We start from the raw sequence: 16165 nt of genomic DNA, 5'->3' as shown, positions 1-16165 counted from the left end.
AATTTCCCAGAAATCCAAAGATGAAAACATGATATTTTTTTCGCTACTGTATTGTTTGCGGTGAGTAAAAACAATACTAAAGAAGTTCTCAATACCGTGAACATGTGGATGCATGGCTTTAACATGGAGTGTTTTCTTGATCTACTATAACGTTACAAATACCTGTGAGAAGGATGTTTATATAGACCCCGCTTCAAAGATGTGTGTATACTACAACACCTCCATACACAAACTTTAGAAGGCTATAAAAGTAACAAACAGTACGCCTTCCATAAAACGCGACCTGTACCACTCCAAACAAAACTGTACAAACAACATGACTAATATCTATATATAATGGACCTTGCATGTTGTTTCCACAAAAACCTATACAAAGCATAATAACCATTCCATCATACTAGTGACAAGTTAGTTCTATGTTACTTACTAGTATCTAACACTTTAGTAGGTTAGGATTTAGTACAAAGCTAGACTCGTAATTTATAGTCTCCAAGCAGATATAGGTCATAGCTCAATGATTTATAGGTTTTGTTTTAGGCTGACACATTTAAAATATGTCTTTCTATTGGTCCGCGTTTTGCTCTAACTACTCCCCAGATCTGCTTGGAGATTAGATGACCTATTCTTAAGGACTGACTATGATAATAAACTATGGTTCAAAGACGGAGTCCAACAAGATACTGACTGTAAATACATAATTCAAATTTCGCAGAATCGAGAATTCGTTGTATTTTTCGAGTTTGTGGCTGACATAATGATAGTAACTAAATGGAGAGCAGAGCATAATAAACGCGAACTTAAAAAAAAAAAAACGGCAAAATGTCAATATAATCTCAAAGTACATTTGGGAGGCCGGATGCAATACTGTTTCCTTTTCTGGGTGCCTGACCCGGCTTAATTCCACGTCACGGCCAGGAAAACGGATCAGCTAGCAGGAAAGGAACCAATATTCCCATCCAAGAAATGGGCAGGGTGTGGCCAGTACAGAAAATCACAGTAACAATACAGAGATTACAACCAAGTAACTTTAGATTATTTTTTCACAACGCTATCTCCATTCATTCTTGTTACGAAATATCCGTTCGCTAGTCCTCTTGGAAATTTTCCATTACAGGGTCTTTTATCTGTGAATTGCGAAAGACCATTCTGAGGAGCCTGAATTGCGCAATTCGTCCGCTAGGACACTGAGAAATTTTCCACTAGTCGTGTTTGACAACAATCAAAGCCACTCGGGAGTCTGACTCATTCGCCGTCTAGTACTGTACTGCTCCAAACGGGTGGGCGTGTCGGATCCCTTTGTTGTATCATTCTAACAGAAATGTTGACAGAATTTGGTCCCCATTGGTAAAGTTTGCACGAAGACCATAGCCAAACACTTAAGATTCTCGGCGATAAAGCATTGAAAACAGCCAGCCATGCGTTATATGAAATCATCACAGAATGGTTATAGCGTTCAATACCCCACAGAACGTTACGAAATGAAAGACAGGGTTGGGTGGCTTTAGGCAATACTCCAGTACTGGTGTTATTGCGAAATCTTTGATCACGAGCCATTGAGCGAGAGAGCGCCTTCCTTACTCACAGTCAGGTGACCGACGACAGGTGTCCGGTTACCTTGGAGATTTATGACGCAAAGACTTTCTGAAGCCGTTTGACATCCCAAATAGGGGCATCCAATACATAAAATTGCTTCCATTTTCTCCCTAATCCTTCTCTTCCTTATAAGATACGTGTTTGCTTTCACGTTGTTAGATTTTATTCAAATTTGTGAGATGTTTTCTTTCTTGACACTGTTGCCCCTCCCTTTTTTCAGGTGAGTGTCCTGCCCTAATCACATGACCGATCCTGACCAATCAGAGCTCGCCGTGATATCTGTAGCACCCGTCCAGGAACCGAAGTCCGTCCCCTTCTATAAATACAACCAGCCGTCCCGGCCGCCCGAGCAGTTCATGAGCTATAACCGAGTTACTCCAGACAAAGAGCCGGATCCTGGAATGGCCTCTTACAACATGCAGCAGCAGCAAGGCGGTTTCGTGATGAAGGAAGACCGCGACAACAGGCCGATCGGATGTAAGTACGAAACGCGCACTGTAGTGTTGTGTTGATGAAACGAAGCGTGATCGTCATTTTGTGGTGGCTGTCGGTTTCAGGGACAACAACACGCGTGGCTACGTGCCGCGTCGATCGTACCGTGTGTGTGTGAGAGAGAGCCATGTTGTGAATTGTTGACGGGTTGTTTTTCTGGTCTGGTGAGTGTGGAATCGATCGGTGATCCCGATGCGTGTGCCCCGATAAGCGGCGGACGCGCAACACGTCCATAAACCCGACATGATCTGTGAGTTGTTCATAACAACATCATGGCGGCCCTGCTAGTAGTAGTTCCAAGAATGGGCGATTGAAGTGTCGCCGCAACGACGTCTTGCGTCTTGAAAGGTCAGGAAGATGGAGGGTTTGGAAATGTTAGCGCACATTTCAGGGGATATGCTCGGTAACACCAAGAACAAATGCCCAAATATCCTTCCAATATGTGTTTCCTACACTCTGTTATGCAATATAAACTGCAGATATCTGCAAATATCTTAAACATCTTGGAAATATCCTAGCCTTCTACATGATACATCCCCTATGCATCCCCTATACTTAGTGTTTCCTTTATTAATTTCCTGTGCACCATGACAGCGTTTTATCATCCCAATATGTGACATATATCAGGGATTAAAATATGACTAATCACCACTTAGGAGGTTCGTTGTAGCAGTTGATTGAGTGTGTATGTTGCATAATTAATTTGGGGAGAAATTATCATGCCCTTGACTAATGAGCGATGATTCTGTTTAGCTTTTGGAGCAGGAGAAACGATCAGTTGAAGATACTAGTAGTTAGCTGGCATCAGAACAAGTGGTTTTTACTGTCAACTTGTTTCCAAACAGGTGTTTTCATTTGATGAATATTGTTGACAAAATGTTGTCTGAATTATGAAGTATTTTCTTCTGAGCTTGGCAAAGTTTTACCTGTGCAGTTTGTATTGATATTTTTTTATCTGCACATATTTTGTGGAAGACAAACAGGTAGTTGGTTTTGAATTGTGGTGTTAGACTTAGAGAGAAGTATGTGTATGCAACAGGTTGTTTACAGTACTGTAATTCACCCACACCCTTTTTGGTTTGTGGTCTGTTCTTTCTCAATCGATGGTTAGATGAACTTGCAAGTTTGATGGTGGATTGCCAGCTACTTCAGTCTTGTGGGTGGCTGGCACTGTATAATGTTTCATGTAGCTTAGGAGGCCATTGAATTCAAGTAACATCAGTATTGTCAGGCCCCTGTATGGCCCCAGTATATGTAGTGGAACCATTCCTGTGACATAACATAAATGTTTAGATAAAGAGGAACACTTCCCCATGCATGACATGATTATGTTTGGGAATTCTGAAGGCTGAATGCTGCTAATATGTACAAAATCTTCCTGCCACAAAGCTTGTAAAACCCCATTGTATGGTAATGAATGGTAAAACACAGGAAACACACACCCATGCAATGACGAAATCCAAGGAATTTGTAAATACATTCTTGTACATGATCAAATATGGGTGCAGTTGACAATGGATTTTATATTACATTGTGAATGTCTATTCGTTGCTAGCTTCCTTGAAACTAGGATGCTTCCTTTCATGTTTATTTTGAGGGTGGACCATTTGCACAGGATAATGTACTTAGTAAGGACAGGGTTTGTGCCATTTACGCATTCAGATCGGACGTGGCAGCATCTTTTCAAACTGTGTTGACAGAACTTTGCACTATCTGCAGGAAACACCTTGAGTAATGTGTATTGAAGATGTGGTATTGTGTAAGTTGTAATGATGGATGCCTAAGGTTATGTCCTGGTAACAACATGGTGGTCGTTAGGTGGAATGTAAATTGTGACAAAGCATTCCAGAAAATGGCATATTTTTCCTTCTGTAGCTTTTTATTTTTTTATCATTGAAAATAAACTTTTGAAGTGTTTTTTGAGTCTGATTTTGAGACCAAGGACATTATATAGGACTTGTATTTGTTATCGTGATATTTGCCTTGTAGTTGTACAATAGGCACTGTCTAAAGATTTCTACATGGTAGTTATCTAATGGCCATCTACTGTAGATACTATTACTAACTATATAATTAACAGTTACACACATAATTTTTTGCTTTTATTTTAAAGTGCCATCCATCTAGGGAAGATATAGCAGCTGTGATTGTTAAAAGAGTTTTTAGCTAATATCTTTGATCTTTTAGTTGTCAAATGCATCAACATGCTTGGTAAGAGCTATTTTTTTCTTGGCATGTGCAAAAATTCCTTGATGAGATATTATTTAAGAAACTCAATCCTTTTAGATATGTAAGTTATTGACATGATAAATCCTTCTGACCCACTTTGGGCCATCCTGTTATTCCTGTATCTCTCCAGATGGTACCATGTTTAGATATTGTCTCTTCCTACAGCAAAACTACAGGAAAGTATGATTTCCTACATGTAAACTGTAACAAAAGAAAATGCATGTTGGCTGTATCTAGAATTACGCCCTTGGCCTTCCCATCTGAACATTCGTTTATCAAGTATTCCCCCTTGGTTTTCTGGCAATGGTCGATTTGCCCTCTGGAGCACTGTTCCATATAATAGAATGTGGATACCTTGGAGCTCTTCCAACACAATATAGCATTTAATCTATAGCTAGTGAAGACAATGTTCACATTCTCATAACCTGTAATAAAGAAAGTCTTTACGAAGGGGTCAGGCCTTTGGAGCTTGAATGGGTAGTTGTTTTTGCACATGTGGAATGTAAAGTATTCCTTCAGAGTCAGAGGTCAAACCATTGTGGTTAAAGAACGTGCGTGAGAAAGAAGTGTGGTTTGCTTCGAAACTTTGAACCCAGTTGAGGTACTTGCTACATATCATACTTGTTTTGCTGTTTATTACAGAAATAATCATTAAATGTTAATGGTAATAACTTCCTGTTGCTCTCGAAGCAGATGATTAAAGGGGTGGGCAGCTGTAGAGTTGCCCCCCCCCCCAACATCTGCTAGGAGATAGGAACATGTAAGGTTTGACGTAGTACATACCACAGCTTTTGTGTCATAGATTGAAAACCATTTCCCCTGCAGGAGCTTTGATGTTTTCCATTCATGTGACTTAACAGGTAGGGTTGCCACCTGTGCACTCAAATTTCCATTTAGTTTGCACATGTTTTATTTCAAAAGATGATAAAACAGCTTGTTTCATCAAGGGTTTATTTATGTGTAGATTTATGTGTAGATTAATTCCTGGTTTTCCTTTTATGTAAATACACATAACATAGTCTAGACAATGTAACAAAACAGGATGTGTACATTTGGATATTCTAAGGTAAATTTGTTCTTTTTTTTTTAGGGGAAGGGTAGGTTTTGCTGCATTTTAAGATTGCAGCTGAAACGAACACAAGACAGACATTCCTGTTGTCATGATTTTGTGGTATGCGGTCAATGCAAAAACTGGAAAAATGAATTTCTGAAGCCACCATGAACATTTACAATAACAACTTTGCTCCCACTACAGGTTTTGCTGTATTTTAAGATTGCTGCTGAAATGAACTCAAGACAGACATTCCTGTTGTCATGATTTTGTGGTATGCGGTCAATGCAAAAACTGGAAAAATGAATTTCTGAAGCCACCATGAACATTTACAATAACAACTTTGCTCCCACTACAAGTTGATTTAGAGTTTCACACTTTACTACAAATAGCTGTATTGATTCCTTACATATCTCCAAGCAGATATAAGGAGGAGCTTCCTTGTACACCCGTTAGGACATTACATACCCTTTAGGATGTGACAATTTGTTTTTGGCAGTAACTTAAGAAGACTCTTGGGCCCCCAGTAGGCAAAGCTCTCTGTTAATCTTTAAAACAACAACAAATAGTTCACTCACATAAAATAAATATTTATGTTCACCTCCAAATGAACCCCTCAGTTGGACTCTGAACTCAATGTTTATATCAAAAGCTTTTCAGAATTTTCTAGGTCTATTGGAGCTTATTTTGGGAGTTAGAATCAGATCATATTTGACTTTTTGAGAAAGATTTTTATTAGTTACAAAACTCACAATTGACTATTAGAATAGACTGAATATATTCATACATAACTGTAAATTTTAGTGCTTTTTCAAAATTGAGCTGCAAATGCTCAAGTACATGCTATACCATACTAGTGCATACTATAATTAATGTTCTTTATTATATATAGTCAAATGTTACATCTGAGTATTACCACCCAGCATTTTACATTACCACCCAGCATTAGATTCCATAGCATGTTTTATCTTTACATGTAGATCGTGTTCCAGCATTTCTGTTATTCGGAGTTATTCAAGTTGATACAGAAGTCCATTATTTCCCTTTCCTAGATAAAGCAGCTGTCAGTAATGAGTTTGGGCCCATTGCAGATCTCTATCACTAAAACAGTTGCCTCTGAGTCCCTTATGACAATCTTGGGCACTCAGTGTTCCCAGGCATTATCAATCAGTTGTTGTCTCAGGGCTCAAAATTCATTTTTGGGAATAGGTGTACTGGTGCACCCAACCTAAAAAATTAGGTGCACAAAAATTTTTTGGGTGCACCATATAAAACAAAACATACAAATTACAGATCTCACTGCTCCTCTTCTAAGCTTGCATCTGGAATGGGAGCTAAATTTAACATCTTAAAAAAGTACTACAACAAAGATTTTATTATTTTTCTGACACCTAGATGCCAAGAATATCCTGCTTACTATTATACGTTTGATATGTGTAAAAATACCTAAAAAAATTGTTGGGTGAAAAAAATTGGGTGCACTAAGGTGCAAATGCCCCGTATTGTCTGTATTTCCTTTGGCAGGAAATGACACAAGGTGGGAGGGGGGCGGTACACATCAGTCATGCACGTAGACAGCCAACAATAAAGACGACTTGATTGCAAATGCAGAATGAAGTGTAGTGCTGAATAATAGATGAGATAACCAAGCAAGGAGATGGCTTATGGAGTCTTGAATGTTCAGACATCACGAATCATAAACATTTCTAGAATATAGTATGATTTTACAATAATTCTGATTTAGGGTACCCTCTATGGCCTTGAAGCTGTAGCAATATTTGTTGCAAGAAAATTGTAACTTCCCACTGGTCAGGTTTTATAAATAGCCTTTGCTTAAAAGCTTTTTTGTTATGATTGATTGGGAATTATGGGGTTATAAATCCTTATAACTTATAAGGCAAGGAAGAAGCACAGCGGAAGGATTAAAATTAGACAGCTTAGGAATTAGATAAGGATTAGGCACATATGTCTCTTTCCTGGGCAAGCCATACCGTCTTGTCATATACCTTGTCTTGAATAATCCTTTTAGGGATAGTGTCTCCCAGAACATTTGAAGTAATACCTTTAAATCATGCAGACTTATCAAATGAAGAGTCTGATCACGTCCATAAGTGTAACAGGTTTGTATGTCTTGAATGTACAATGATGATGTTATAGTAAAGGTCCCTTCCCTGGCTTTGATTGTTGAAGTGAAAAACATCCCTGACTAACCTTTGGCCTCCCAGCTGCCTATTAAAGTTTAAACCCCAGAACCAATAAAGAATTTGGAAGCCAAACATCTAAATTTCTCCAAGCAGATGTTTGGATGGGAGATGGTAACATTTCATGACTGGCTTCTCTGACTATTATAACATTGTCAGGGAAGGCAAGCAGTCAGAAAACATTACGACTTTTCGTAATTCATCCCAGCTTCTGCTTGTAGATTACTGTAAAAATATTCCAACTTGTCAAATTGATTCTTCTGTATAACCTGTTTGACCATTCTGAAAGAAGACTGACTACTCACTGTATATCTCCTTCTGCATTTTCACTTTAAAGTCAGATGATGTCTTAGATAAAAGCTTGATGATTTTGCCTGCACCTTCAGACTTAGAGGGATGCAGTCAAGACGTCAAAGGTGCTTTGATATCATACATCAAATGGAATTTGATTTCTGAAGATTGACAGTTCGGTAAGTCAGATGAAAGTCTTGCCCTTTCCAAAGCTTGTGTTGGAGGCCACGAGGGCTGGGCTAACGTATCATCCTGCTGCCAGTAAAATCTTTATGATGTTATCTGATCAAGATATTTATCGATTGGGAATACTGGCAGGCTTTAGGTGTCTTTTGATGCCATCTTCTTGCTCCAGAGGTCCTGAACCCAACAAGTCAGGGATATGGCCCATGCCTTATAAGGTGACACATGGTGTCTATGGAGTTATCAAGATGCATATGTAATGTTGAAATAAATTCAATTATGAATTATTATACTCATGGATTCAAATCTATATTGAGAGTGGAGATTTCAACATTCATTGTGTTGATTTTTTGCATGTACATATTTCCAAGATTAGAATTAATGTCACACAATAACAATGATGTTAGTAACTGTAATTGATAAAGTGATAAACCAGATAGTAAGTCTGTAACTTAGCAAATCATAAAAGGATGATATATTCCAGTGTAGGTAACCTGCTGAAAAGTTCCATGGTAGCTCTTTTGTTCTTATTCCTACAAAAAAGATTAAATTTGTGATTATTTATCAATTATACATGAGTGTCTGGCATAACTCCAGTCTGGTATTGCCAGGACAGGACAGGACAGTGACAAATTAAGCACTTCCCAGAACTATAACGCTACATTGCGGATAGCTTCTGATAGATTGTTCTCTAATCTTGTTAACATTGATCAGCTCATTGGGTGTAAAGGTGTCTATAGCCAAACTCGACATGTCTGACAAATAACAAAGCAGGGAGGGTTTTTCTTCAAGAAAGCTGACATAAAGAAATCCTTTATGTGTAGCAGTTGGAAGAATCTAGTTCTTGATCAGTAGAATTATGCATAGAGAACAGGTGGTTGATGGTGAGTATAGGTTTGATATTCTCCTTACTTAGGTCACCTTCATGGGATACGTGCAGGCTACATGAATCTTTGAGAGGGGATTTCAGACTTCTAATTTAAGTAGACAATTTTCTGAAGAGCTGTGCTCATTTCTTAATTGGATTGAGCAGACTCAGTATAAAACATAAAATTTGATTGTCTGTATGTAAATTAGGGACCATGATCTTGAAGCTGAAGCTATTATCCATTTGGCATTGACCTTAGGCTTAGAGTCAGACTGATTGGGACATGTTTTGTATGACATTCACGCTACTGTAATCCTCCGGTGATACATTGTGCTGACTGGTAACGATGTACTTTCCTAGGTGCAATCAATCATGGGCGTGACGGTATCCTTGCAGCAAAGCTGACAGCGTTTGGCAGGGTTGTATCTCTCCATCACCATAATTTTCACCCCATCCTCTTGGTAGTGCTAGCACGGTCTCAGTGCAGTGCTGCCCCCTAGCAGGGAAGAATAGAAGTGCAGGTTGGAAGACAGTGATTTTGGTTGCTACCATCTGACCAATACGTAATGCTCAGGTTGGTTGCTGGCCATGGACCAAAGCAAGTTCTGCTTTACCGTAAACTGCCAGTATTATTGCAAATCACCATACCCATCTGTCTATAATAGGTCGGAATATCTCCTTATAATTTTTTGGGAACCAGGCCAAAATGTATGCCTCAGTGTGAATGTTATCCATAGAATCATGCTAGTGTGGTGTTATCAGGATCAAGTGTTAGATATTTCTCAGTATGAGGGATCTGGTATATACTGCAGTATAGTCTGTGAGATTTCCCTATGGGCAGCCAACTGGGTCAATCGTGTCATTTTGCAGTCCCCGATATATTTAAGTTCAAATCAGTGGTACTACATGTGTACGATGGGCTATATTAGAATAATAGAGTTGACATCCCAAATAAGGGAAGAAATCATTTGTTTTCCTTAAACATAATATGGCAAAATCGACAACGGAAATTTGAAGCTTCCCTGTAATGGCTTTATAATGATATTAGATGGTATCTTTAAATCCTATATCATAACTTGTCAGAATACACTTAAGGCGGGTGATATATGCTTTAAAAATATGTTCAGGTTAATGTTTTTACATGGATATGTTGTTAGGCTGATAATTTGTTAACACAATAACAAAAAAACAAACATTATTTTCATTTCTTTTCTAGGTAATACAAATTTATTGCACACATTAGATTGTCATGTTAAAAGGAGACCCAGGTTATCAGTAGATGATGATCTGAGGAAAAAATTATTATGAAAATAAACATAGGATTAAAAAAGAGTCAGGTGTTCTGATTTGAATTTCTTGACGCATCCGTACATTCACCTTTCCTCAATTTTGCACGGTGTCCCCTTCTCTTGCCTCGTAAATGGTATCTCCCATTAAGCCTGACCATTTCTGATGGCCTATGGCGGAATCCGCTGCCTTTATCTAACATGTAACAGTCAATAAAGTTATCAGCACTTCTAATGTTCCTCTGCCTGCCTACAAATTAAAGTCGGTAAAACACCAGAGCATGACAGATGTCCCCATTATAACCAGGCACGCAGTTTTGATTTCCGTTATTCCTCCCCGAAAAGTAATTTGATTCCAGCATTGACCTACGAAAAGGGCCAGTGCATTTCACTCGGTTGCACTTTGCCTGTGGAGTCTGCTAACTCAGCAGCCATTTAGGCTGGTCAACTGAAGCTTGAGAGGAGCAAATAGCAGCCATTTAGTAATAAAAGCCAACATGACAAAGAAAATTAGCCTCCAATTGAATTAAAGCAATGAGCTACAGACAGAATATTTGATGTAAATTTTTCTCTTGTTGAAAATAGAAACTGATCGTGATGTGTCTTTATCATGTGACATTTAGGCCCTAACCAATTAAAGACAAGGATTTGATCGAATTCCAGTTGTGTCTTGTTTTAACACATTTCACTTAGATGATTGTTTTCCAAACATTTTCATGTGGTTTCTGCTTTCTGTGCTTAGCACTCAGCATCTATGAGAAAGAGTATGGGAAGGTCAAACAGATGTTAGGGATTGTACAACTGTGTGGCCTAAGGGCTACAGGAATGGAGATGGGCGCCACCCCTATGCTCTGCAATAGAGTGGAACTATGCAGTCTGTATAGGTATACATTGTAGGACTGGCTCCAAAAAATTGAACTGATATCGCCAAATTATAATCAAGTCCAATGGGCTGTCCGATACAGGATACTGTATTGTCCCTGAAGGTTTATAACGTGCTAAATTTCCAAACAATCGCAAGGCCATCTCCTTGTGGACGCATATCAAACCGGGGATCAATATCACATGCAGAAACGTTGGACATTCATGACTGTGTACTTTGTAGGTATGTATCGATTGCAGCCAGGGACAGATATATGGCTCCAAGTTACGCTGTTTATTTTATTCTACTGACTGCCATACCACTGGAAATCAACTTTTAACGACAGTTCACAAGAAATTTGGACATCAAATATTTAAGAAATATGCACGCAGTTGAGATTTAGGGAATAAGAAGTTAAAAAAAATTTTTAACAGAGTTAGTCAGTAGGGGACTAACATTTACATGTATGCATTGGGTGGAGTATTAGCATATTATTTCATTCATGCAGTTAAGTCCATAAATTTTGGATAATATTCAAAATCACCATTGATGATATGAATGAATATTTGCATAAGAAACTATTTAAGATGATAAACTAGAGCTTCAATGTATTATTATACATTTAGGTATTATGTCGTATGTAATTCTAAGTGTATACTGAAACGCTTCCTTCATACGAGCTCGGAAACCTGAGAGTTGGTGTCAGTCAGAAGGAATCGGAAGAGAGAACATGAAAAATTGCCTATTTTCTGGATGGAAGGAAAATCGACTCCCTTGAGTGGAACTCTTCATCCACTTGTTCCAAGAGTCACTGATGCTCACATCTGTCAGACATGCTTCAGTGAGCTTCTTAAAATATAGGTTGATATAAAAATTGTAGAAATATTCTTTACCGTGTAATACTAGAAGTTATATCCGCATATCCATTTTTGGTGTGTCTGTATGCTTGCTTGTGTTTCCATATCTTATTAAGGCATGTCAGGTCTTTGATTTGTTTATATGCCATTCTGAGCCTGACTTTTTAAAAAACATTATGTCTAAGACCATACACAATGTGAAAAGGATGGTGATATCTTGCACCATGCCCCATTGCTTTCCCCAAACACTATTTAGTTAGAAATGTTATTTTCTAAACCATTTCACTCTGCGTAATCCGTACCTGTTCAGTACCCATTCCCTCCGTATGTATGACCTTTCTGTAATTCCGCAACCTGTTATTCTGGCCTCATGTTTTTGAGGCTAGGGATAAATAATGGTTTGTCAAAGGTAATAAAAAGAAATGGCTGATGGCACTGCAGTGGATTCCAACTCTGTCTATTTGTATCCAATTCACCACCTTTCTATGGGGAGTTGGAGATCCAGTTTGATCTTTTTGTGCAGTCCATTTAAAACAGTTCCCTATAGGCCTCATGTGTTGATGGACCTTTTTATGTCACATGGCCTGTACAAACTGCCTCTATCCTGGTGGAATAGGTGGATAATACGGGGAGAAGTGTCCACTGGGATGTCCTTTAGCTTGTACCCAATACTGATCTACACGGCTGGTTGTTTGAGCATGCACTTATAATGATTCATTAGGCGGGAGGGGGGCATCAATACTGGCAGTGAAGGGTGACTGACTCGCGGGCACGCCGCACAGCCATATTGTTAATTGTCGTTTGCGGGGAGCAAACGTGCACGCGCACAGGATGCGGGCTTCTCCGGACCACCGGTGTCAGTACTGCCTGGACCGAGCGGCGGCCTCGGTCAGGTACGACATCCCACCATCGCCGCTGCCGAAAGTGCGGAGTTACCAGGACGTACGCTGTGAGAGAGTACAGCTACAGGCACCCGATCGTGAGGCCAAACACTCCACCGTTCTGTGCTGTGATTTCCCTTGCTGTAAGTGTGGCCCTGATTTCATCACTATCGGTTATTCTCAGTCAGGATATATACCAAAGGCTTCAAGGAGCCAATAATTCCATATTTTGCTAATTATGTGAACGGTTAAACTTGAGGAATTGATACATGTACTACAGTACAGTTTTGGTAGAAAATTGTTCTCCCTAAAAATCAGTTTAGGTAATGTTTTCTTTGATATTTTTATTGTCCATGAATTTGAATTTTAAAGCTATGTGGAGTATTGTAGAGCGTAGTTTATCTGGCAATTAAATAAATTGAACAGGTGTACCTTTGTTATATACAAACTTTAAATTAAAGTCGATTTTACATGTTGTATGTATACAATATAGGTCAGTGCTACCCAACGATAAGGTGCTTAATTTCTTGTTAATTTGCATCTTTATAAAACTGTGAAATATTCATGTGGAAATGCCCAAACCATCACTGAACCAATGAAATTTTAAAATCAGACTTACGAGTCTGTTGGACTGTCCAGAACTAAATTATAGCATCTTAAACCTACAGAGAAGAGTATATGTCCTTCTTTTCATGTAGTTTATTACTTGTTTGAAAAAAAAATCAATGTCTCCTGGTGAAAGGATTGGTAGATGAAAGTTTTTCCGGCTGTTATATATGGTATGATATAGTTAATTATGCCTGGGCCAGCCGTAGTGGCGCCACAGTGTCTGATACAGTAAACATAACAGGTGTCCTCGATGAAAGGGTAGGGAATATTGCAATAGTAAAATTATGATGTTGCTTTCTAATTATTTTTCCATGGCAAATAAGGTCTGTAGTATTGTGTATGGGCTCATAATTTTTGCTAGAATTAGTGTTAAAATCATGATTGTTGATAGCTTGAAAAAACTATACCGATGTTGCAAGTGAATAACATTCAGTTACATGGTGGCAATTTTGTTTTTCGTCATGAAGCTAAAATCCTATTGACTGGCAGTTTTAGATGATGTTATAACTATAAGCTGTGGAATATGCCGGGCGTATAAAAGTCAATCGTTATCAATTTGAGGATTGGCCAAGAGCTTTTGGAACGAGGACTGTCGATAACGGGCTCGTTTTTCCAGCTGTCTTTCCCGTATTGATTAGCGTCTATGTGATGACTTGTTACGGGATGCCCCGTTAATGCATTAGCAGCAATAATGGATTTAGCGAACATTTCTTAGAGCCCCCTGGGCACGAGATACAAGCACTGTACTGTAGATTCATTTATTTTCACGGGGACTTGATTTCGGAATGGGTCGGGGAAAAGGAGTGGTTTTTGTGTTTTAAGTTAGTGGTTGAAACTATTCTATAGTACAGTAACAGCTTGAAAAGTTGTCGCATATTTTGAGGTGTCATGATTTCACGACAAAAATTAAACCATTGCGAACATTAAAAGATTTACAGTACTTTTGCAACATAAGATACTAAAACCTTGAAGAAGTTAGTATTAGAGATTTCTTTTTTTTTGTTTTTCCTAACCTTTTTATCAAAAGGCAGACTTTATCCCTATCAAAAAATGAACCCGAACGGAAAGTAAATCTAAATGTTTATCTTACCTGTTTTGTATCAGAGAAATGTAAGGACTATTGAGTGTCCCTAAGCTCATGAAATAGATAAAATCAATATTATTCCTATTCCCATGCATGTAAAACACCTTCAGGAAGACTTTTGTTGGTTTGCCAATAATGTGTGTTCCCTCTGGATTAATACTACAGTAATTAACAATAGCAGAGGGTATTGGGCAGGATTATTACATCTGTATAATAATCTATAGTACAGCAAATGTTGATATTGTGTCTATAGATTGAGTCATTTTATGAAATTCTGCTTCTTACAAAGATTTTAAGTCAGTATACTAGTAACATATGGTAAGACAGTCGATAATACTAATTTATAGACAATTGAGATAATTTGTTTGACTCAGATTGTTTTTTTCACCAATAGCTTAGCTTTTATCAAATTCTTTCCTAGTCTAATTTTCTCATCTTTAGTATTGGATTAAGATATTTTTTGTTCAAGTTACTGTTGTTTTTAGGATTAAAGATATGATTGTTGAAAAGGGAATAAAAAGAAGCATAGGGATGTCATAAAAATCCAACATTTGGGATAATCATTTGGAATAAGCACAATGTCATGTAATTGCTACGAACATTTGTGTCATAATGTCACAACTTAACAGCGTCGTAAAAGTTTTGTTTGGAGAAGCAGTTCCACCTTTCTTTGCATCATCACCTTTATCGGTCTTCAAGACGTGATGATGTGTGAAAGTGGTTGCCATTACCTACACTTGCACCTGAGGCTCATCAAACTCAGAAGAGACCTCTATCATTTTACTGCAGTATTGCATATTTCCGTTTCAAGCTTACCCTTGGGTCATAACTGTACTTGTGAGCGATCTGCATTGTAAGAGCTAAGATTAGAAGGAAATGGAGACTAGTAGCAGGATTAACTGAAAAAAGGACGTAGTCTTCATTATAATGCATCTTACACAAAGGGGGAGGGGGGCATCATCCCATATTGGTATACATAAACATGCATCACCTTTTATCATATCAGAAATATTCTTGGTACAAATTATGAAGTATACCATCTTTTACATAGTACAATCTAAAACTTGATTCTCTCATTGACGCGATGCTGAAATTATGTTATTCTCTATAGCATTCATCAGATCTAACTTAGCAAATGCATTTTAAGAAATAGTGCTGCCCACATCACTTCAAAATCAGTTAAACTTGCTTTCAACATGAAAGCTCTTGTCAAAACATACTGTTTAAAACCGTAGTAGAATGATACTGGCACGGTACATGTATTATTCTGTAGACGGTGATGCTATGATGGTAGAGCATCTGTTCAGCACCAAGGACAGTACCAACTACCAAACTCTATATTATCCAATGTCACTTTGGCACTTTCTTAGGGATTTGATGTGGATTTTTTGGATTTGGATTGTAAATTTTTATTATCTTTATTTGGATTAAAACAGATTTTATGTGCAAAATGACATTGATTTCATTCGTAAAATAATACTGATTTTATGTGTAAAATAACACTGATATTATGAATAAAATCGATGCCAGCAATGCTTTCCTGGGTTCTGAAAAATGACCAGACTGATGTGCTGAGATGGTTGGCAAGCACCTTTGGCCTTTTACATCAGCACAGCTTCAGTTGGTGCTCCAAAGATGGAGGAGTTCTCAGATGATAGAAATATACATCTATAAAAAT

The 16165-nt window shown here is 38.1% G+C and overlaps 1 protein-coding gene across 6 annotated transcripts in view; it reads left to right on the top strand.

Annotated features, from left to right (window-relative positions):
• The window catches only part of LOC109465492 (erythrocyte band 7 integral membrane protein-like), a 34941-nt gene that overhangs the window by 6742 nt on the left and 12034 nt on the right, over positions 1-16165 (top strand). For all 6 annotated transcript variants that reach the window (XM_019762849.1, XM_019762848.1, XM_019762846.1 and 3 more), the window contains exon 2: positions 1814-2070. In XM_019762849.1, the coding sequence (XP_019618408.1) occupies positions 1836-2070 (235 nt within the window). In that variant the 5' untranslated portion in view covers positions 1814-1835. The remainder of the gene's footprint in view (positions 1-1813; positions 2071-16165) is intronic.

Source organism: Branchiostoma belcheri, unplaced genomic scaffold, assembly GCF_001625305.1.
Source record: "Branchiostoma belcheri isolate BF01 breed outbred unplaced genomic scaffold, Haploidv18h27 scaffold151, whole genome shotgun sequence".
In the NCBI taxonomy this organism is placed as follows: domain Eukaryota; kingdom Metazoa; phylum Chordata; class Leptocardii; order Amphioxiformes; family Branchiostomatidae; genus Branchiostoma; species Branchiostoma belcheri.
The sequence above is the reverse complement of the archived record's forward strand: the minus strand, read 5'-3'. Positions and strand labels throughout refer to the sequence as shown.